Consider the following 21,444-nt stretch of genomic DNA (forward strand, 5'->3'; position numbering starts at 1 on the left):
GTACTTCTACGTATTAAAATAATTTTTTTGTAAATTCAAAATATTACACAATTTTCGAAAATATGAATTGCATATGTGTGCGTTCATGTATACATATATACATTTGTAAATACACCCTGTCATTATCGCAACACTAGCCATGTAAAACATTTGAAATTTTTTTATTTATTTCCAAAGCAGCACAAATTTTTACACTTCCCTGTAGTGTGACACATTTCTTTTAATTTAATGTTTCGAAAGCCATCAAATTCTTTTTTTATAGTCTCAGTAATTGGTGTAACGTTTATATAGGAACAGAGTGTTCGATAAAACAAAATATATCACATATCTAATTGTACGAGGTTTGTAGAGTAAGAGTGAAAATAATTCATCTAGTACAGCTATATTACAAATTAACTGGTGTTCGAAAAATCTCGAACTTCTCATCGAAATTGTTCAGAAATAACGCATTAATATGTGTATGTGCACCATACCATTAAATTACACATAGCTGCGTACAATTTACAGTAAATGCATTGCGCATATAACATAACTGCCTCTTACTGTACATTATTTATTAACACACACACACACACTACGAAAGTTGGTAATTTGCTACGAATTATTCCTCGTGTATCACTCTATTAAAGATTCAATGTTCTACGAACAATATGCTTACATTCTTTCCGTTAACACAAAATAACGTCATTGTGTATAATAAAAACTTTTTTACTCTCTTCGGTTTTCACATTTGTATAATACACTTTGCTATAAATTAGAAATCTTGTATCATATTGGGTTGATGCAAAAATTCGTTCCACTTGACAAAAATTGATAAAAAATTTGATTTACTAAAAATTACATTTAATAAATATAGCATGTGCCATTCTGTTCGATGACCTTTTTCCATCTCGCGGTAACTGCATAATCCCGAGCTCATAGAAGTTCTGAGGTTTTTGGCTAAAGAACTGAAATCCAACAACGGGACGAACTTTTGCACCAACCTAATACATTAATTGCAAACAATTTTAACGTAAACAAAACAAACATTCAGACATGAATCTATTCGCCTCATTCTGAAACTAATTGTAAACATAATTATAGCATGTACATACAAGTCGACGAAGTACACAGTACAGAGACATGTAGAATGTCATGTAACATACAATGAATATACAGTCCTCTGATAACGTATCGGCAATATAAAAAATTTATCGCATTATGTACAGCTAAACAGATACATGATTTACGAAATGCTAGTTGTACAACCTAACTCATAATTTCGTTTATACTTTGGTTCGAGTTATACCAAGCAATATGAAATTAATATAAAGTCGTTCGATGAATATCAACATTCGAAAGTAAGTGTACAAATATATTACATAGAAAAGAATGTATCAAGCACTTCTTCGATCGGTTGCGGGCGTCTCTCGTGATCAATTGGTGGACCTTCCGATCGGACATGTTGGTATCTCAATGCCCTCCAATTGTTTAATGCAGTTTCGTATTGCAGCACTTTATCATATTCGTGCAGTTTGGTATAAACATGTAGAAGCCCTCGATAATCATACTCCAATCCACTATAGCTTTCACCGAACAATTTTTGGTCTAATAACGTAAAAGTACATTGCACTGAAATATGAATAGACACTAAGCTGTGTAATTACCAATATATACTTACTGATCGCGATACTACGATAATAAAGTGTCTCAGCTTCTTTGTATCGATACATATGAAAATTATATAATGATGCTAAGTGTCCTATACTTAAGCCAACTTCATAATCGTCCGGTCCTAGTAATTCTTCTTTGATTCGTATGGCTCTGATATGCATTGCTACTGCTGCCTAAAACAGATATCAGGTACACACACACACACACACACACACATATATATATATATATATACATATATGTACAATATCACTTTTATTACATGATATATTTATTCAGTATATTTAACGTGTCACGCTTACGTCGAATTTCCTCATACTCTGATAGAGACGCCCCAGATTTCCGTAATGCTTTGCAATCTGCACGTTTTTTTCGCCAAATGCTTTTCTCGCTAATTGCAAAGTGTTCAGATGTAAGCATTCAGCCTTGAATAATAAATTGTGCTGTGCCAACGATATGGATATACCGTCTATTGCTATTTCCTCGAGTATTAAAGCGTGTACTCTTCTCGCACTCGCTAACAATAAATGATCTCCATGTAGAAGCTTCTCCATTATACCTATCGCTACTCCAACATGTTCGCTGCTTAATAAATATACAATGAGAGAAAGCATACTTTTTACAGCCTAGAGTATGATTAGTTATCAATTCGCTTACCTTGCTATTTGAAATTTACCAGAAGTATAGTCGCACACATATAGAGCGTAAGCTAAATCCTCGTGAGCCAGTGCAACATGTAAATTCATTTTTGAAAATACGTACTTCCTTATTTCTAGCGCTTTCTGAAAGAATAGATCATTACCATTTATGCAATCGATGTAATTAGTGAGAAAACGAATTATGATAAATAATTTGCTGACCTTGTAAACAGTTACACTGTTGATTAAGCTATCAAAATTCAACAAGTAAAAACCATAGTCTATAAGAACATTACTGTACACTGGATGATTTCTATCAAATACTTGTCTAGTAAGATACAGAGCTTGTCTGATCAACAGACCAGCCTTCTGGAATTTCCGTTTCATTACACATGATTTTGCTGCCTGCCTCAAAACGTCAATAGTAATGCGGGCGGGCAGCGTCGGTTTCAATTGTTTTAATGCTTGTATGCTCCACCTAAAAAAATGATCCAAAATTCTCTTACTAAAACTTACAAAGAATGAAGTTAATAAAAGTAAATGCAGCGAATACCTATAAGCCTCGTCATACTCGCTTCTCATATAATATAATACACTGAATTCACTGCATAGAGCAGCATAATTGCAATCGAACTCTGCCTCCTTTAATTGTTTCACTATTTCCATAGCAAACTTCTGTGTGTCTGCTGCACATTGAAACAAGCAGTATGCTGCTTGGACGTGTAGTAATCTTTAAAATCAGATACTTATTAAGAATCAATGTAAAATTCATTTACAGATAAGGTAGAAGTTAATACATGATATCTTGTTTACCTACGGCAGCATTCTAACGTTCTACACCAATTTTCGGGCGTAGTATTATTTGCTAAACATAATTGGCGGCAATTTAGGAACACTTGTTCACTTTCGACATACCAGCCAGCATCGCTTAAAAATCCACCAAGTCTGAAACCTAACATTATCATTTTCTCTTGACTAGCTGGATTTTTATTAGTATGGAAGCAACATGAAGTATATCTCATAGTCAGCACTTTTTTGATTCCTGTTCTGCCTTCAATAAGTTCCTTGAAGAATAATTCAAATTACATGTTAGACAATGTATTAAAATCTTAAAATTTGAATTATGAATTGCAATAGTGTTTAAAAAAAATTCTTGGCTGTTAATCGTTGTATCTAAAAATCCTATTAAATAGACCTTGGTAGGTAATGTGATAATATCTTTCATGCTCCTTACCTGGAAACATTGGAACAAATGTATGCGTCGATCAATAACAGTCAACATCTTAGAGAAGGTATCTAGATTGCTTAGTTCCAAGTTTATGAAGCATAGTTCATTTGCTTTGTATAACTGCAAAATCAAGAATAGCAATAAATTATTTATATTTTTTGAACGAGTATAGTGCATCATTGTAAAAGCATATTTATTATTTATAATAATATGAAACTTAGTATGCTAACAAGTGGAAAATAGTTTAATGAGATTTTTATTTAATTTGGAATTTGATATAATCCACAATGCAGTTAACAAATTTCTCTTTGATTGCAATTTCTGTAGATTGGTTCATAAACATTTATATTTTGCATAAACGTTCGCAATTATTTAAAATATCATTATTTATTACAATCGCAAGATGGTTTATTTATATTTTTTTCAAATTTACGACTCCGTTTTGTGAACGCGAAAGAAGAATAAGAGAAAAATAAAGTGTGTAATCGCTCCAATATGATCGCACTATTGTGAAGCGATTCGCGAATGAAACCTACATTTAATCGAAGAGAAACCGCGATAAAAGCTATATAAGTCAGAAATGTCTACAGATTCAATAGACAATAGAATAAAGTTTGGCACATCATGAAACAACAATGTGTTTGCTGGCACGTTACGATTCTTTCTTTTTTAATAGCGTGCAATTATAAACGCTGTTACAATAAATATTGAACTACACAGCGATCGTTTCGGTGCTGCAATTATAGTGCACGCATTGATCGAAAGGTAGAACATATTACTCACATTAAACGATCCATTTACAAATTAAATCAAGCAATGGAATCGTATCATTTCTGAAGTGATCGCGACGAAAGAAACAGATTCCGCTTTGATCACATGAAAATGTATATGTATACATATTATATATATATATATATATATATACATATACGTATATGAACGTCTGAATCACCGATGATTGTATATGTGTTCAGAGAACTACACAACACAAGACGTTTTGACGTTTACCTGATAGTAAAGATCGAACATTACATCGTTCGGTAAATTGGACAAGGACTTCACGTGTGGGAAACTATCATTCACGAAGAGGTAGACTATCTTGGACGCACTCAGTTGGTACAGACTTCTTGGGGAATAAACAAGTCGTTCATTTATTTCGGCCATTTTCCTAGAGGCCTTCGATAATCACGAACGCGCAAACACAGCCGCAACAATTGCTGTCACGTCGGTCACGTCTCTTTCTTCACGCGCATATGCTGCCGCGATGGCGATACTCCGTCATCCAACCACCAGCGTCAACCCCCACTTTTAGACAGAGACGTGGTAAAAGTAAGCGTCTAGCGCAGGCCTGTCCAACTGTGTCCAACTTGTGGCCCGCGGGCCAAAATCGATAATCGCCCCTACGGACTTGCTCTTTCAGCCGAGGGGAATGACCCCCCTCCATATCCACAAGAAGCCCGACGATGTAGTGACAAGAAAGCGTGTGTACATGATCTGACTGTCCCCACTTCTGACGCTACAGAAATTCCTACCCGCACGTACCTCTTGCCCCACGATCGCATCGCAGCGCAAGCGAGTAGTGGGGTATGGACTGAGTGATGGTGGGGACCGCGTCGTCTGGCGAAATGACCCGCGGGCCACATGTTGAACAGGCCTGGTCTAGCGCACCAGATACAAACATGAATTTTTTTTCCTTTATTCCCCTCTTTCATTTTATCATTCCTTATCGTAACGATTGTAAGTGAGAAAATTTAAATCGTAATCGTTACGAGAAATAACATTTCGAATATTGTAATCTAGGAAACTAATATTTAAGATTAGATTAAAGTATATTTGAATCTGTTTCACTATTTTTTTTATGACGAATACCGATAATACATTATAATAAAATGTTTATGTCAAGGAATTTATTAATGATGTTCTTTTGAATATAAATTTCAAGGGATCAAACGTAAAATAAGAGGGGTTAATCCTTTGTGGGCAGTATATGTATTCATTCATTAGACCTTACCATGATAAGTTCCATTTATGAATACCAATGACAGTGTATTCTTTTACATATGTTGCTGCTACAAATTATGGGTGAATTTATAAACTGACAATTAAATAAAATTATAAAATACATCATTTTGACAAGCAGGAAGTAAGTTTTTGCGAGAACCGCAACGAACGCATTTCCGGGCCGGAAATTCCGGCGACTCTTGAGGGTTAACAAGATGGCACCGTGATTCACGTTCGAAACATATTCGCGAAATGTTGATTTGCAAATGTGGAAAGAAATATCGTTAAGATAACATAGATGTTTTACTTCATTAATAATCTGATAGAAACCAGTAGTAATGAACAATTTGCGAAATTCGTTATAGGTGTAGCGTTAATAAGGAAACGATAAAGCGATAATAATATAATTGCACGGATCAACATTGTTCTGAAAATCAAATCCGTATGTACGTGTACATATTGAAAGTTTGATACTAGACTGTCCCTGATAGATAATACAGGTCTCCTAGAGTTCTTATCAAGAATGCAAATAGCTGAACAGTGACGTGCTTTCATTTAGTGGCACTAGAGGGAGGAATAGCGTTGTTCCGTCAACGACCGGAGGATTTGGAAGAATTTCGATTTTCAAAAGTAAATAAATCAAACCAGAACACTATTATCGTTTACATATTTCTATAATAATCATCAAGATAAAAATCGATTTCGTTTAACGTCAACGATCCTGTCAACGAGCAAAAATTCCTACCGAAGAAATTTCAATTTCGGAAAAAAGAGAGAGTCGATATTGTTGCGATCGTGAAAGAAGCCGCTTAATGGCTCCAGCATTGGGCCATGTCTTCTTCGGTCCTAGATTCCTTCTCCCGTGAACAGAACGAGCAGAGGAAACGTTTAAGGTGATTCGTTCGTTGCCAGAAATTATCTGGCACGAGACATTGCGGCTGGGAAACGGTAATCGGGCGAAGGGAATATTTGATTGTGAAACATCGAAATATCAAATCGTCGTTTTGACCGCATTTCAAATCGACCAAGTCTTGTACTCGAGGGATTGTCAATGGGCAGAAACGAACTTCCTATCAATTATGTTGAACTTATCGGTCGTTTTCTGCAACTTTATTATACTCATGCGTCACACTTACGATAAGAACAATTTTAACCTATTACTCCGCCGTACAACTATGCGTCTATGCCGTGCAATAATAAAAAGAAAAACACAATTAACCCGTATTCGGTAAACCGTAACCGTATTACCCATATACCCAATTACTAACCGGTTAATTGTTGAGTAAGTCATCGCATGGCGTCCAGTTTACGCAGACATCCGTCTAACGAAATAATCACTGTTCTTATGTTGGGACAATTCTTTTTTTTTTCTTCGCATAAAAATTACAAAGATTTCCACCAAGAAATAAAAATATTCTTTTAGGGGTTCGTTGGGTGGTGCACAAAGTGCACAAGATGGAGGAGGAGTCCCCTCAGGAGGATAAAAAGGGGGATGCGAAGCTGCAAGTCACAATCTCGGCACCGAACACGTCTGAAAACGGCGACGATCGACCACGTGCTTCCGATCAAGAAGAGTTCACGTGTTCCCTTTACATATCGCGTGCCGTTGGCCCGCAAGGCCAAGTGCAAGGAACGCAAGGTGGCAAACCGCGTCCGCTCCTATTTTTTTTTTTTTTCGCGAATCCTCCGATTGCATAAACAGTCGTCACACTTTTCTGTTTCAACACGATAAATTATATAATTCAGGCTCTCGTACAAGAAATTCCATCGGACGAAAACCAGCCTTTCTCGGAGCTACATAGTTATATACCCATACTGTATTACATCACCGGATTCGAATCTTGTGTGTTACGCGCAACTCGTTCTATAAAACTAAGCTTTCATTTTGCGTATACACACTCGGTCAGCAGAATCAAAAAACGCGCAACTTGCTCGGACCAGTCCATGGGACTGATGTAATCGGTACTCGTTGCGCCAAGTGTATGTGTGTGTGTGTGTGTGTTTCTTGGAAATTTTTTTTCTGTAACATTCATTTCATACGTAACACCGTCATGAAATCGTTCGTCAACGAGTAAACCATTCAGACTTTTGTTAATATTTTTATTTCGACTAAAATTAATGTAAAATAATATCATCAGTTGGCGAGCTGTTACGTTCGAATCTGGAGGATGTGATCCGTGTGTCGGAACCCCTGGCGGCGTGGCACGTGTCCGAAACACCCTGCGGTCTGATCGCTGCGTTCGCTCGGGAGGTTGACGCTGAGAAGCTTCTGCAACGCGGCGACTTGGCGCGAGTTTTCGAAGGACCCGTACAAGTATCCCCGCCATGTCGAAGTTATACGATCTAAAACAAAAAATTCCTCCCCCCTCTCTTAAACGGTCTGCTTTCCTCTTCGCTTTCTCTTATGTAAGAAACCTAGACAGACGGAAGAATGGAGACGACTAGCTTTGCACAACCGTCCGTTAAATCTCGCGTCGCCTGGAGAGAATGTTTTCGATGCGCGACGTCTTTCACAATAGGAATCCCAATGTTTCTCTTCCTCCCACTTTTTTTCAATTTACATCGCGAGCAAAAAAACTCGCAGACAGCACATGACGCCTTGAAGACGGCTTAAAGGCGCCTTAGACCTAAACTGGCTGTAAAATGGGCGTCTTCAAGGCGTCATGTGCTATCTGGGCTAACGATTGACAGAGTAATCGACGAGTTTCGCGGTTGCGTTAGGTGGCCAGATTCTCGGCGAAGGACTCGCGGTACAGGCAGGCGGTGCTGTTGCGTGACGTACCCTGGGCAATTCCTCTTCAGGACATCAATTCCGCCCTGTCGAAGCAGGGGATCGCGACGGGAAGCGTCGAACGTTGGCGTCAATACGTTCGCGTCGAGGTACATGTATACACATACACTCACGAGCAAACTCGGTTTCCAGTAGGGGAAAAAGCGGCGTAGAATGAAAATCTCCTACCGCTTGGTAAATTTATTCCAGGTACTGAAATTAATGTTAAATCGAATGTTAATATGGCATAAAATTCAGTAATTCCAAATACCAACAGGTAGGAGTATGGTAAGAGGCCCTTCTCCTACGTCAACTTTTTTCCCTAGCGGAAGCCGAGTTTGCTCGTGGATGTACATACCTAAATTCCTCCATTCATAATGATTCTGCGACGTTCCCGGTATCGTTTAAATATTCTCACCAGGTGCTCGATGCCGGGCATTACGAGCTGCTTTTACGTCAAGGCTTGGTATTCTTCGGCGCTGCCCGATTCAGCGCGATCCCGGAACGTTGGTGGCGCGGCGGGACTGGAAACGGCGGGGGATCCCTACAGCCGGGACCGGGAATGGTCAGCAATTTCCTCGAGGCGACGAACTTCCAAACGGGGGACGGTGTTCTTCAGTGTTATCGATGCCAGGGTTTCTGGCACATGGCAGCCAATTGCAGACACCTGCCCCGTTGCGTTCGATGCGGGGAACCGCACAGCGTCGAGTTCTGTCCCAGGCCGCGGAACAATCCGATTTGTTGCCACTGTTCCGGCCCCCATCATGCCGGTAAAGGACAAGTTACACGCGATTCTAGGTCCAGACGCGCATCGATTGGTTTTATTATAGTCTGAAGAAAAGATACAAAAGATTTTGTCTGTACTTCTATTTAATCCCGAACAGCACATGACGCCTTAAAGACGCCTATTTTACGGCTATTTTAGGTCTAAGGCGCCTTTGAGCCGTCTTCAAGGCGTCATGTGCTATCTGGGCTGTCTGACCGATTATCCGAAAAGTTCAACGGGTTTCCTATTTAATGATATATCAACGATAACATAACCAACGAGCACATTACATTAAGCTGATTTAATTATTCATACGTTTCCCCGTTTCAGGCTATCGTCAATGCCCAGTTCGCCAGCAACTTTCGAATGCTACGCCTATTAGTATCACGCTGAGCACAACCCGGATCGGGAATCAGTATCCGGTGAACACCGCAACGAAGACAAGCCCGTCGTCCCACGAGCAGCAACCCTTGAAATCCAGCCAGTCTTAACGACAGAAAATTTCGTTCCACCATATTCTTGCTTATCGCCGCATTCTATAATGACTTGTAAATTACTGAATGTTTATCGCTTATCGTGGGTAATTACCAAGTACTTACTATCGCCGCGGAACAAAAATGCACGGTACACAGGTTCGGTTCCAGAATAACCCAACGGACGAAAAAGAAGGAAACATTAAGCGACTAGCTGAGAGAACGCTGTAACTTTCCTACGAGAGCGATCAATGACTAATCGATCGGAATGTAGATTGATTGACCGCATTCCTATTTCGTTTGTTAAACAGTCCAAATTCCGGATAATAAATTGATCGATAATATACTGAATCTCTTTTCGAATTCGCGAAGTCATCAAAAACACATTTGAATGAACTCTGTATGAGTGTGTGAGTGTGTACACTAGCCGTATAATTCTTCACTTTTCGTCCTACTTTCTTCGTCCTAGTCTCCCTGAATGTGGGTCCCCCCGATACGTAGCACGCGTATATCCTCTCTGCCAAATACCTTGTAACGTCGTGATAAAGCAATGGGAATGGAAGGAGGGAAACCGTGGGCAGGTGTACCCTTCCAAGTTGTGCCTGCTCGATAAGTTTAAAAATGTTTACTGCGGTAGGAGAGGGGCCAGTGTCGTTCTCGCTGCGCGTCGTACCACGTTCCAGCGACACGCTCTTTCAGGGGTCTTCCGTAACGTGTCGCGTCTTTATACATCCGTGATTCGATCGGTGTGCCCAGGAAAACGTTCCAACTTCCAGACACGCTGGCGCGTGCATTATAGATATGCAAGCCGCAAGATTCACACAGGAAACACCTTAGCTTGACCATAGGCTCCAGAAAGTTTCCGGTAACGTGAATTCCGACTGGCTCTTGTATTCGTTGCATGTTCATGCGGTGATGTTTTTAATTGTCTCATAAATGCGATTAGCGGAGAATGAAGTAAATTGTACACGAACGTAAATTACACGGCGAGAATGACAAAGGTTCGTGGAGACCGACATCAGGTACGATTATAAGCTTGGTCGGATGAAATTGGTGAACATTTTCGAGAGAGCTACGCGTGAAGTGTTAGTTTAATATAAAAATTCAGATTAGTTTTCTTTTTATATACGTTTTGGATAGTGGAAATCCGAAAGAGTTACTCGAATTAAAGGGAAACATTCTAGAGAAACGGAACAAGTGAATTGTATTTCCTTTAGCCACCTGTTCTGTTCGATACAAAAATTATCGCAGCGCATAAGTTTACGCGCTTTCCAAAATCCAGAAGAGAATGCTTCGTGTTGATCGTAGATTTCTTTCAGATTATGGACGGCAGGGTTGATATCATATGGAACGGAGAGTTGAAGGTGATCGCGTTTTTGTCGCACTATAAGCGTGTCGGGGCGACCATGTAAATAAACCAAGACCAGGCGAAGGTGATCAGATCTACTTACGAACGATACGATTCGTGATCGAATCAATGATGTAATACATGCTCTTCGTGGCCGTTTCCTTGAATCTTCGTGGAGATGATCTAACGATTTCCGGCGGACAAATCTCCAGAATGCGAATAAAACTTGATCACGCGATCGGGAAGCGACAGAGTGTCCTTTTGCTGTAGTGTAATATTAGAGACCGACATGTGCTTTCGGGGCTTGGTAGTGTTTCTGGTGGTAGCAATAAGTTCGAACAGCGTGCAGCAGCCGCTATTCTTCAAGAACCCGTTCAAGGGGCTGAGCGGTGTCACGCCAAGGACCAGGTTGCCCGTCATAGATGAGATAACAGCGGTCTACTATCATGATCAAACGATCGCAGTGGTGGAAATCGGCGCCAACAATGAGCTACACAATTGCAACCTGATTGAAGTGTAGTGAGTATTTCCTATCCGATCTGAAAGGGATATCCCATAAGTTGCGAACAACAGCGATACACAGTTCGATAGAAACTTGAACATTCTCTCCCAGACAGCGTATGCCGCCTTGAAGACGCCCATTTTATGGCTATTTTAGGTCTAAACCTAAAATCCTTTAAACCGTCTTCAAGACGTCATTCGGGGTCATATGCTATCTGGGCTGTTACCGTACGGATATCTAGAGAAAGTAACACGTTTCAGCGAACAAGACGAGGCCAATGAAGTTTTAAGAAACCTATCGGCAACAACGATTCCACAGCAAGTATCCTTCTACGAAATAACGAAGCTCATGCAGCAGTGCGAGCTGCTAGATAAAATACAGCACGACGTTCTGTCTTCAACTACGACGAGTACTCTGAGCAGAGGTAGTCGGGTCGTGACCAATTCCTTGTCTCTCCTTTCGGGCATCCTTCCAGGTGAACTTCTCAAATTGCTGCATGTATTCATACAGAAAACCAGCGATACAACTTGCATTGTACCGTTGCAGGAACAAAATGGTGCGGCACAGGGGACATTGCGGAGAGCTATCACGATTTAGGCCAAGAAGCGGACATTGATAGGTCAGGACGAACAGACGAATTACAGTGTCTAATATCGATATTAAACAGGCTCTTCTTTTATTCGTAACTAAATGTTGTTCGTTTTAGGTGCTGTCGTAGCCACGACCTATGTCCTGTCAAAGTTCGTGCTCAACAAACACGATACAATCTCACCAACTACTCCTTGTACACTAAGTATGAAAAATACAATTTATTTTACGCCTTTTGTTATACATATAATTCATGTATCATTATCGTGGTACGGCAGCGCAGTCTATCGTAAGATGGATAAATCTTATTCTTACCTTCTGTAGATCGCACTGTGCCTGCGACGATGCGCTATATCGCTGTTTAAAAGCGAGCAAACATCCAACAGCAAACATTATGGGTCACATTTATTTCAATCTAGTGAGAGTGCCCTGTATAGAAGACACTACAAGGGGCGACCATTCTTCCATAGGTGCACGACAATTTATCCCTGTTAAAATGAGTTATTAAAACGGATTTATTGGGTTGTGATTAATCATCGAAGAAACGTAGTTTATATTGTATAGTAATCATTTTAATATTTTTTTATCGAAGTACTGTATGCGAGTTTCTTAAAATATGAAGTTTGAAAAGGTGTTTTGCCAGTAAAAATTAATAATTTTAGATATATAGATATATATACATATGTAAATATCGTGATCAATTTGTTGTAAAGTATGATATACCTGTTCAGACGGTTAAATCAGTATTTATTGTCATAGTTTGTTGTGTCACAGATAAAACTGCTTGTTCGAGGGATGATAATCTGGGTAGAATATCTTGTACAATACTTTTAATATTGGTACAGCTATGATTATAAAGGTTGCCTGAAAGAATTATTTATTTTTGTTGAAACGTTGACGACCGTTATCTATTGTAACAATAAATTGTTTAAAACTACCTATTAACCATAAAGTCTCCTTTCTAACATGTACATATTGACATGAAAGTAATGTGCTTAACAACATCTCTAAATCAGATTCTGTATATTTTAGATTTTCCAAAAGAACTTTAGCCAACTGGCCAGACTTTTCACAGATCATATTCGCCAATATCCTGATACATGCTGTGATCTAAAATAAAGCAAAGAAACACTTGATATTATACATTTCATACAAATCTACAAAAATATTGATACTAGACACGTGCCTCTTTTACAGCAGCAATATTGTTAGTAATATTTTGATACAGATAATCCACTACTAAAGGTACTGTATTGTATAAATATGTATTACAGGCAACATGTGAAGATAACAATGCTAGCAGCCAACTGAAGTATGAATTTTCAAAATTCAGATTTCTTTCTGCACTAGCTTTAACAAGTTCAATCATTTCAGTTTCACTAAAAGAATATTGATAGGTACCATTACAAATGTTTGTAGCCTCCAAAATGAATAAAAACAAAGTAGTTCTTACGTAATATGTTGAAAACCAATATGAACATAGTGCATAGTTGCATATATCACTGAAGGTAAGATAATATTATCACAACTATGGATTAATGATATAATATATTTCAAACAGTCTTGTGCATGAAGTATTTCAAAAGCCTTGTTGCTTTCAGCCACTAAATTTCCCACTGTCCATATGCAAACATCCTGCCAACACAAATTATATTAGTTACATTATTTTTTTCCACGTACAAAATATAGGTGCTCACCAATAAAGGATAATTCAAACTCTCTAATTCTGTAATAAGATATGGTGCAATACTTTTAGTCAATGATGTGCAAGCCTTTGCATTTCCAAGTGCTATATTACAGCAACAACTAATGGCAGATAATTGTAAAGCTGGTTTACTACCAGAAAAATCACGCACCAAAGCAAACAATATATTATTTACTTTCAGAAATGAATTCACATTTTCCTCGCTCTGATGACAAAAAAAAAGAGTTACATTAATAAAAATATACAAACATGATAGTACATAGTCCAATTGCGATTGTTATTTGTAAACGACAAAAACAGAAACAGTAACCTGAATAAGAGCATTTTGTAATTGTTTGTACTCCTCGACTGGTAATGGCTTCTTTTTAAGCGCGTTTGCCTTTTCAACAACAAATTTCGTTGTAAAAGATGAATCCAGCACGATCTTACCCAAAGCCACGCGGTTCTTATTCAATATTTTCATACGGTACTCTTTTCTTTCCGCATGAGTTAATTCCCTTACATTCTCCCTCATAACCTCGATAGCGCTTCCTTTCGAAGGAACATCTACTTCCATCTTTCTTTGCTAGAGTTAATACAACTATAAAAACTATAAAAAAAGACCTAAGAATCGATTCATGGAACACACGTTTTAACAATGATATTTTGCAAGATCCATCGCGCAATGTTTACATACAAACACTATACGCCATATCAAGTTTACAATCCCAACGATCAACTGATTGAAATTTATGTATATTCGGATGTAACTTCAAAATGTCTTTTATTTTTTCTTAACTGTATCCGAAATTCTCCAATTATTCTAATATACTACTATAAAAACAGGATATTACAAACTGCTTTGTTGGTTATCAAATTTTATGAGATTAAAATATTTCGTAAAAACAGTAACTCATTAATAAACCATTTAGAACCATTTAGAATTTTTTTGTGCCGACACAGTCATTAAGTAGCTGCATGTCTTCGTCTTCGTCTTGGTCCTCAATTCTGCAGATTGAAAGGATGTTATAAACGGCATTCGGAAAGACAGACGTTGGTCCAAGAATGTGCAAACGAATGTCGCATGTCTCTAACGCATATTTCCATTTCAAGTCTTCACGTTGAGGAATTTTCATTGCCTGAAGTGCACGAAGCTCTCAGTTTAAAAACACGTGTATCGACAAAATGCACGCAACAACTTTCTGATACTGTCTATAGCCACCTGGAACTCGGCAGTCGTGCAACCAAGGACGCGTTCGGCCACATCTCCTGATAATTTGCAACCAATAAGGTATCCTGTGTCGTCTTTCAGATTTACCTTTAAATTAAGGCTCATTACGTTCATAGGAACGCGAGATCCATTGCCCGATGGGCACTCAAGGTTCATACACGAGTCTTCGTCTTTGAGGACGATCCTCTTGCATAACGCGCTATGAAAAACGACAGTAAAGCAAATGAAACAATATGATTAAAAAGAAATGTCGGCTTGCGATAAGAAGAAAATGAGTGAACCATCTTCTGGATATGATTCCGGGATTCAAGCTGTCGACATCTATGTCTATTACGTAGGCCTTTAAAATCACGGCAAACTGAATTCTGTCTCCTTGCTTCGGCTGTTTGTTCAACTTGTTCGATATGTCTTGTATGGTCATTACGGTGGAGATAGTGTTCGCTGGCAGGATAAAAAAAAATTGAAAGATCAAACGTTCTCTTTCGGAACGCGTGAATGAACATTATTCTTTTTTATCCTTACGATTAGGCGTTGCGAAGAAACTTCCAGACATTACATCTGGATCAGAGTATTTCACCGAATCCCTGACGGTGGTTGCTTGCGGCAAATCAGGGTTTTCGGTAATCAGAGTTTTCCTGACTGAAAGTTTATGAACACGTTGCATTATGAATGTCGTTAAATTTACGCATAAGTAATTACTTCTTTTTCTTTCAAGTTACTACCTAGCGATAAGACAATTTTTTTCTTAAAATTATCATAAACAATACGGGCATCCGTAAGAAAAAGAACGGTTCGTCTGGGCTCCCAAAACGCGGCCCGTTCGATCCACTCGTTATCCCAAAGAACCAATGCTACCACTTCGTCCGTGGATCCATCCACCGCCTCGAAGTTGCGAAATCTGATGCTCCTTCCATCTCGTGTGATTATGTTACGAATATCACTCACCTAACAATTGTTCAGCAAAAAAAACAAAAATAAGTATAAAAATAAGTCCTTTATCTAACATCTTTAAGGTCATCGATCATTTTAATGACAATGAAAAAAAAAACAGACATGTTTATGTCCAATGAGATGACTTGTCGATGACCTTGATAAAAAATTATATGTACGTCGTGATACAGTAATAGCGTAGCTTGTGCGAAATCTTTAATTTTATCCCCTCATATCTATTCGAATGGAAACGTACGAATGTAACAACGACCAAGACCTCGACATATTGATCGCGCAGTGACTCCAGGTTCTCAAAAATGCTTTTCAAGCATCGTAGCCCGGTTAGGTTTTTAATAGGGAGCATGAGCAAGGGTTCGTATTGTGAGCGTGTTGGTGCGTCGTGTGCTTGCACCAGCGCATTGCCCTCGTTCACTGTTAAACTGCACCGACTGGACACGGAAGGGACAAATAACTCGTTCCTATCCTCTGGTCGACGTTCCACCACTTTCGGATTAATCACTTCCACTGTGAGTCGAATATCGAATAATCAAGTTAAAACAAATTCAAATATGCTTTTGATTGAATTAATTCATCTTTACATATAGATCGGAATGTTTCGTATATAACAGCAGTTTAAAAGTACTCGATGATCTCGTGATTGGCCTACTATTTCTGAAGTATTTTTATATTGTTGAATTTGAATTCAAACAATCCAAAATGACAAAAGCTGCTTATATTCAGTAGATTTCAACTCGATACAAACCTATGCTGCCCACATGAAAATTCGAAGACAATTTTTTCACGAATTGAACACTACCCCATACTGTCACATTTATCATATCCTCTTTGGAATCGCGTAACGTGAATGTCCACACGCCGCGTTCACCGTGGTTAACTAGAAATAATAATAATAACGTCTTCATTGAACATACAAAAAAGTTAAATATACACAAGTAATGTGAAAACAAATAAGAACAAACGTAACTAAATTAGAAAGAACTATAATAGTTTAACGATTCGTTTTATCTGACAAAGATACATAAAATCCGTACATCTCGTTCTCGTGGCATCGAGTGTTTTCATATTAAAACTGTGTATAATTATGCCGATTACGAGCGCGTTTTGCGCACCAGGCTGCAACGAATTCAACGCCTGTCTGTGTACACTCGACATTCTTGATAGCCCTTTGAATTCTTCTAATATTTCTCTTTAAGTCGACAACACTATCTATTTCGAACGTTGTCAAGTTATTCCGAACAGAGAGTAATTTTTGGCGCCGTTATTACCAACCGTTAATCAAATTCGAAACTCTGCGATTATGAATTGTATGGAATTAAAATCCACGTTTTATCTGATTCTCAAACGTATTTAGTTTGTTCTACACAGAGAATTGTAATATATATTCTTCTGTTGGTAGAGCAATTATTAAAAGTATTGAAGTTGAATTATCGAATAAAGAATTTTAAAGAACAAAGGGAGAACGAATTGTATGCCATGGACTACGAACCGTTATTGTGAACGGGTCCTAAATTCGCTGAGGCTATTTTCGATGTTGGCCAGCCTGTTACCGATGACACTTGATTCACTTTCATTGACTTTAGTGACGTCGCGGCTCGTAAGAGGCAGTAAGAGGTGAATTTTCGTTCGAGGTTCATGATTTGAGACGTTTATTTTGAGTTATTGCGTGTCAGAATTCTACGAGACGATGGCTGACAGCGAACAGAAAGCAATGCAATTGCTGGCCGAGGCCGAAAAGAAGTTAAGTTCAAAGGGTTTCTTCGGCTCACTATTCGGGTAAGTTTATCCACATCGATTTATTTGAACTCGTCCGACACTGAATCTACGACACATCTCGGCTCGCATTACTTATTTATTATGATTCACCGATTAGATCAGATTTGGATTCTCGTTACCTGTTTACAGAATATTTCGTTTCATTGCCGTATGTTTCTCTTTATTTGTTCAATCCTTCGATGCACTGTTTCTTCGTGTATGCACTTCTGTATATATGTAGCAATTACCATCCAGCCGTGATATAGCGTGTCGAAACCAAATTAAGAATACATCGTACGGAATCGTGAAAGTATTAATTTTCATTAGCGTTTAAAGGTTTCTGTGAGCTACGTTTTTTTTTTCCTCTAAAAATTGAAATTTCAAGTTAAAGTATTGTCACTTTGTTAATGATCACTTTTACATATTGTCACATTGTTGCATGGCAGAGGATCCTCAAGAGTCGAAGAAGCTGTAGAATGTTATCAACGCGCCGCAAATATGTTCAAAATGGCAAAGAAGTGGAGTTCAGCTGGCAGTGCTTTCTTCGAAGCAGCAGAATTGCACGTGAAAGCGGGCAGCCGCCATGATGCAGCTGTTAATTATGTGGATGCTGCTAATTGCTTTAAGAAATCTAATATAAATGGTATACTTGTATTTTAAGTCTACTAATTTATTTACATCACAGAGAAAAGTTTCAATTCTAACACAAGTTTACTTCCAGAGGCTGTTAGCTGTTTGCTAAAAGCAATTGAGATCTATACTGATATGGGTAGATTTACAATGGCAGCTAAGCATCATCAAAGTATAGCTGAAATGTATGAAACTGACGCTGTAGATCTTGAGAGAGCTGTTCATCACTATGAACAAGCTGCTGATTACTTTCGTGGAGAGGAAAGCAATTCCTCTGCCAATAAGTGTCTTCTGAAAGTTGCACAGTATGCTGCTCAACTGGAAAATTATGATAAGGCTATTCAAATTTATGAACAGGTGTGTTAAATTACATACATGGTATTTTGAGTAGTACTTATTAGAAAATAACAGTTTGTGAAACTATCCTTTATGTTTTCCAGGTCGCTTCTGCATCCTTAGAAAGTTCACTCTTGAAATACAGCGCGAAAGAGTATTTCTTCCGAGCGGCGCTGTGTCACTTATGCGTTGATATACTAAATGCACAGCACGCAATCGAGCGTTATCAAGAACAATACCCTGCGTTTCAAGACTCAAGGGAGTACAAATTGATAAAGGTATGAAACACAATGATAGTCTTGATTATTAATAAGAGTACATAATGCAGAACTCAAATTTAACACGTGAATGCCGTATCGATCTGTGATGACCGGCGATATTGAAATTAATTGCAAGTTAATTCGAATAAAAAAAAAGTATGACAATGCAGCTTATTTTAATATTTAATACTTTCATATATTATTTTATTATGATACACTTTGTATTTAAAATCTTCAATCCAAGAAAATCGGTCGGCGATCAACGTGTTAAAGTGAAAATGTATTGAAATTTTAACTTACATTTTGGTACAGTAGAGGCTTCAATTTTCATTTCAGACATTAATAGAACACCTCGAGGAACAACACCTCGAAGGTTTTACAGAAGCGGTAAAGGAATATGATTCAATTTCACGGTTAGATCAGTGGTATACAACAGTATTATTACGTATCAAAAAACAAGTTAACGATAATCCGGATCTACGCTGATCGGTTGTTCCCTCTTCGTGTTATTTCCTGTCGATGATATTACTAATCCAACTCTATATGTATTCTTTTTTAAGTCATACCCTGCTTTCAGTGGATCTTATAAAGTAGTTATGTTTTTGTACCCAAATATATTTTTCATAACATCTCCTTGCACACTTGACAACTGTTACATGCTCATCTGTTGAGTTATCATTTGTTCAAAGAATATTGTCATCACAGAGTATGCAGAATGAGTGTCGAATATTCTATTGAACTTACTAGTTTAAGATGCCGTTATAACAAGGCATATAAATAAATATAGAACTAAACATATTGGAACTCTGTTGGTATCCGTATTTATAAATATATAAATAGCTTGCCAAAATCCGTAGCTTATGTAGTTTTATTTTAGCGCATGCTGCTGCAATGAATTATGGCGAAAACGATTGATTTTCACAAGTTGAATGACTCTGGTAGATGTGGTGCAGTCTCACCTGTATAATGTTTTTAATTATAAACAGTGATAAAATTGTATGGCTACAGAATGAAGAATTGTAGTCTATATTTACTCTGAATTACAACGTAATTTACTTTGTTGTAACTATTTGCTAGAGTATCAGTTGTGTTATCTTTACACTGCCAGGGTATCAGACAAATGAATGTGGTGTGTACATTACTTCTGAGACGAAATTGTATGTTCTGTTAATAGTAATCTTCTTTCTCCTTTGCACTTATGTTACAAAAAATGTTATATATGACTATTAATTTTGTATTCTTATGTTACATGTACAGCAATAATTGGTTGTTATTTTAATGTCTCTTTTATAATGATGTATAATCTAGTATTTTTAAGAACGTGTTTATCATGGTTTAAATTAAATCGTTAAAAGAATAAAGGAATACTATCATAGTATGCATTTAAATAAAAATATAGTAACAATATTTTACACTATTTATTCTTGTTTTTTAATGTAAAGACACATTTCTTTCTTTCGTGTTAAAAACTTATTTCACGAGTGTATGTTTGTACTTAGAAGTAGGTACAAAGTAGTTTATTTTACAGATGGACAAAGTCTTTAAAATGTTGCAAACGAATTTAATTTATTTTACGTTATTCAATGCTATTTATAACTTTACCAGAGCATCTTGTAATTAAAACCAGTCGAATCATTTGAATGTATTCATTAGATATGTATAAAAAATATTCCATTGTTAAGTAGGAATAGAATTTACAAGTTGCATGCTCGGGATATAATGATGCGTGCGTTAATGTAAGCGTACGAACGATAGAATTCTTAATGTGTATAGTTTATGCTTCAGAATTTTCATTCTCAAATATAATTACAATTGTAAAAAGATCGATAGAAATTATTTTCTTTCAGTAGAAAAAAATCACAGGAGTTAGAAGTATGTAAGACGTAGAATCTACTGTTGTATGTAATGTTTCACAAAATAAGTTCTATGTATATGTAGAGGTATATTATGTGTATTGATTCCACTTTTGCAACCAATGATTAAGCATTTAGTCATTGATCGATACATAATCGATGTCTGTCTTTCTTTTAGTAATACTATATTCTTTGTACAGTTGGTGACGGCGCGATAACACTTCGCTTCATTTGCTTCAGAATCTAAGAGGATAAATCTATTTCTAAGGCGACTGTTAATAACTTTCAAGATTATACCCCATTTTAATTATACTGCAATGCTACCATACAATCTAATGCACGACTCAAGGAATGATTGATAGCAATCATATTTTATCGAAATTTCAATAACACGAGAAGCTGAACCGATTAAACCTTATCGATCAGCATATGCTTGTACCTTAGTATAATAAAGAAACGGCTATAGCAACACACGATTGACTTGTCAAAGTTGACACATACATACGAGTGACTGTATATTTCCAAATTTATTTCGTTGTTTGTCATATTTTTTTCATAATCTGGAAAAGACAGTGTAAGCGTACGATACCGATACTTTGGAAATATTTTCACATTGTGTACATCGTTCTGGGAATTGTAATTAAAATAGAACTACAACAAACGATAAAGTCTTTTTGTAACTTATTCGCGTTATTATACGGGGTGTTTCGAAAATACGTATTAATACTGTCGTATTACGCATTACGTTCTTTAAAAGACACTCTATATAATAAGAGAAGT

General features: G+C 37.5%; 6 protein-coding genes across 8 annotated transcripts; 3 read left to right on the forward strand and 3 right to left on the reverse strand.

Annotated features, from left to right (window-relative positions):
• Positions 1 to 1,357: 1,357 nt before the first annotated feature.
• On the reverse strand, positions 1,358 to 4,783 carry LOC107192579 (amyloid protein-binding protein 2). Its single transcript, XM_015581875.1, has 9 exons — positions 4,528 to 4,783; positions 3,526 to 3,639; positions 3,105 to 3,355; positions 2,845 to 3,021; positions 2,514 to 2,769; positions 2,311 to 2,435; positions 1,956 to 2,235; positions 1,661 to 1,826; positions 1,358 to 1,587 (listed from the first exon to the last, which is right to left on the reverse strand). The coding sequence occupies exons 1-9, from the start codon at positions 4,681 to 4,683 to the stop codon at positions 1,358 to 1,360; spliced, it is 1,755 nt and encodes a 584-aa protein (XP_015437361.1). The 5' UTR covers positions 4,684 to 4,783.
• An 814-nt stretch (positions 4,784 to 5,597) lies between these two features.
• Positions 5,598 to 9,547, forward strand: LOC107192524. The gene is made up of 6 exons (XM_015581804.1): positions 5,598 to 5,601; positions 6,944 to 7,159; positions 7,659 to 7,834; positions 8,242 to 8,400; positions 8,712 to 9,060; positions 9,387 to 9,547. Exons 1-6 carry the CDS (start codon positions 5,598 to 5,600, stop codon positions 9,545 to 9,547), a joined length of 1,065 nt encoding a protein of 354 aa, XP_015437290.1.
• A 623-nt stretch (positions 9,548 to 10,170) lies between these two features.
• On the forward strand, positions 10,171 to 12,475 carry LOC107192557. Of its 3 annotated transcripts, none has more exons than XM_015581844.1 (6): positions 10,171 to 10,551; positions 10,849 to 11,396; positions 11,640 to 11,854; positions 11,926 to 11,998; positions 12,086 to 12,172; positions 12,292 to 12,475. In XM_015581844.1, the coding sequence occupies exons 2-6, from the start codon at positions 11,167 to 11,169 to the stop codon at positions 12,473 to 12,475; spliced, it is 789 nt and encodes a 262-aa protein (XP_015437330.1). In that variant the 5' UTR covers positions 10,171 to 10,551; positions 10,849 to 11,166. The 3 variants fall into 3 exon arrangements, with proteins under 3 accessions (XP_015437330.1, XP_015437332.1, XP_015437333.1); XM_015581846.1 differs by having other exon boundaries at positions 10,171 to 10,530; XM_015581847.1 differs by having other exon boundaries at positions 10,171 to 10,394.
• LOC107192556 (importin subunit alpha-2) lies at positions 12,408 to 14,369 on the reverse strand. Its single transcript, XM_015581843.1, has 7 exons — positions 13,983 to 14,369; positions 13,665 to 13,877; positions 13,421 to 13,602; positions 13,154 to 13,346; positions 12,906 to 13,077; positions 12,691 to 12,831; positions 12,408 to 12,455 (listed from the first exon to the last, which is right to left on the reverse strand). Exons 1-6 carry the CDS (start codon positions 14,226 to 14,228, stop codon positions 12,695 to 12,697), a joined length of 1,143 nt encoding a protein of 380 aa, XP_015437329.1. The 5' UTR covers positions 14,229 to 14,369; the 3' UTR covers positions 12,408 to 12,455; positions 12,691 to 12,694.
• Positions 14,370 to 14,589: 220 nt separating this feature from the next.
• Positions 14,590 to 16,985, reverse strand: LOC107192525 (meiosis-specific with OB domain-containing protein). The gene is made up of 8 exons (XM_015581805.1): positions 16,865 to 16,985; positions 16,576 to 16,707; positions 16,069 to 16,337; positions 15,605 to 15,827; positions 15,405 to 15,521; positions 15,164 to 15,323; positions 14,874 to 15,081; positions 14,590 to 14,790 (listed from the first exon to the last, which is right to left on the reverse strand). The coding sequence occupies exons 1-8, from the start codon at positions 16,983 to 16,985 to the stop codon at positions 14,590 to 14,592; spliced, it is 1,431 nt and encodes a 476-aa protein (XP_015437291.1).
• Positions 16,986 to 17,443: 458 nt separating this feature from the next.
• Positions 17,444 to 19,418, forward strand: LOC107192590 (alpha-soluble NSF attachment protein). The gene is made up of 5 exons (XM_015581885.1): positions 17,444 to 17,606; positions 18,032 to 18,228; positions 18,307 to 18,572; positions 18,656 to 18,829; positions 19,148 to 19,418. The coding sequence occupies exons 1-5, from the start codon at positions 17,518 to 17,520 to the stop codon at positions 19,295 to 19,297; spliced, it is 876 nt and encodes a 291-aa protein (XP_015437371.1). The 5' UTR covers positions 17,444 to 17,517; the 3' UTR covers positions 19,298 to 19,418.
• Positions 19,419 to 21,444: the final 2,026 nt, after the last annotated feature.

Source organism: Dufourea novaeangliae, unplaced genomic scaffold, assembly GCF_001272555.1.
Source record: "Dufourea novaeangliae isolate 0120121106 unplaced genomic scaffold, ASM127255v1 scaffold355, whole genome shotgun sequence".
In the NCBI taxonomy this organism is placed as follows: Eukaryota; Metazoa; Arthropoda; class Insecta; order Hymenoptera; family Halictidae; genus Dufourea; species Dufourea novaeangliae.

Excerpts from the sequence above, each read along its gene's own strand:
- LOC107192579 (XM_015581875.1), bottom strand. The coding sequence starts at position 4,683 with ATGGCCGAAATAAATGAACGACTTGTTTATTCCCCAAGAAGTCTGTAC. Across the intron at positions 3,022-3,104 it reads ACGTTAGAATGCTGCCGTAG|ATTACTACACGTCCAAGCAG; the intron begins GTAAACAAGATA and ends CTGATTTTAAAG. Across the intron at positions 2,236-2,310 it reads GGTAAATTTCAAATAGCAAG|CGAACATGTTGGAGTAGCGA; the intron begins GTAAGCGAATTG and ends TTTATTAAGCAG.
- LOC107192524 (XM_015581804.1), top strand. Across the intron at positions 7,160-7,658 it reads CCAAGTGCAAGGAACGCAAG|TTGGCGAGCTGTTACGTTCG; the intron begins GTGGCAAACCGC and ends TAATATCATCAG. Across the intron at positions 8,401-8,711 it reads GTCAATACGTTCGCGTCGAG|GTGCTCGATGCCGGGCATTA; the intron begins GTACATGTATAC and ends TATTCTCACCAG.
- LOC107192557 (XM_015581844.1), top strand. The coding sequence starts at position 11,167 with ATGTGCTTTCGGGGCTTGGTAGTGTTTCTGGTGGTAGCAATAAGTTCG. Across the intron at positions 11,397-11,639 it reads TGCAACCTGATTGAAGTGTA|CGAACAAGACGAGGCCAATG; the intron begins GTGAGTATTTCC and ends AACACGTTTCAG. Across the intron at positions 11,999-12,085 it reads CAAGAAGCGGACATTGATAG|GTGCTGTCGTAGCCACGACC; the intron begins GTCAGGACGAAC and ends TGTTCGTTTTAG.
- LOC107192556 (XM_015581843.1), bottom strand. The coding sequence starts at position 14,228 with ATGGAAGTAGATGTTCCTTCGAAAGGAAGCGCTATCGAGGTTATGAGG. Across the intron at positions 13,878-13,982 it reads TACAAAATGCTCTTATTCAG|AGCGAGGAAAATGTGAATTC; the intron begins GTTACTGTTTCT and ends TTTTGTCATCAG. Across the intron at positions 12,832-12,905 it reads GGAGACTTTATGGTTAATAG|GCAACCTTTATAATCATAGC; the intron begins GTAGTTTTAAAC and ends TAATTCTTTCAG.
- LOC107192525 (XM_015581805.1), bottom strand. The coding sequence starts at position 16,985 with ATGTCGAGTGTACACAGACAGGCGTTGAATTCGTTGCAGCCTGGTGCG. Across the intron at positions 16,338-16,575 it reads TTTTCATGTGGGCAGCATAG|TGGAAGTGATTAATCCGAAA; the intron begins GTTTGTATCGAG and ends TTCGACTCACAG. Across the intron at positions 15,828-16,068 it reads TCTTGGTCGTTGTTACATTC|GTGAGTGATATTCGTAACAT; the intron begins GTACGTTTCCAT and ends AACAATTGTTAG.
- LOC107192590 (XM_015581885.1), top strand. The coding sequence starts at position 17,518 with ATGGCTGACAGCGAACAGAAAGCAATGCAATTGCTGGCCGAGGCCGAA. Across the intron at positions 18,573-18,655 it reads CTATTCAAATTTATGAACAG|GTCGCTTCTGCATCCTTAGA; the intron begins GTGTGTTAAATT and ends TATGTTTTCCAG. Across the intron at positions 18,830-19,147 it reads GGGAGTACAAATTGATAAAG|ACATTAATAGAACACCTCGA; the intron begins GTATGAAACACA and ends TTTTCATTTCAG.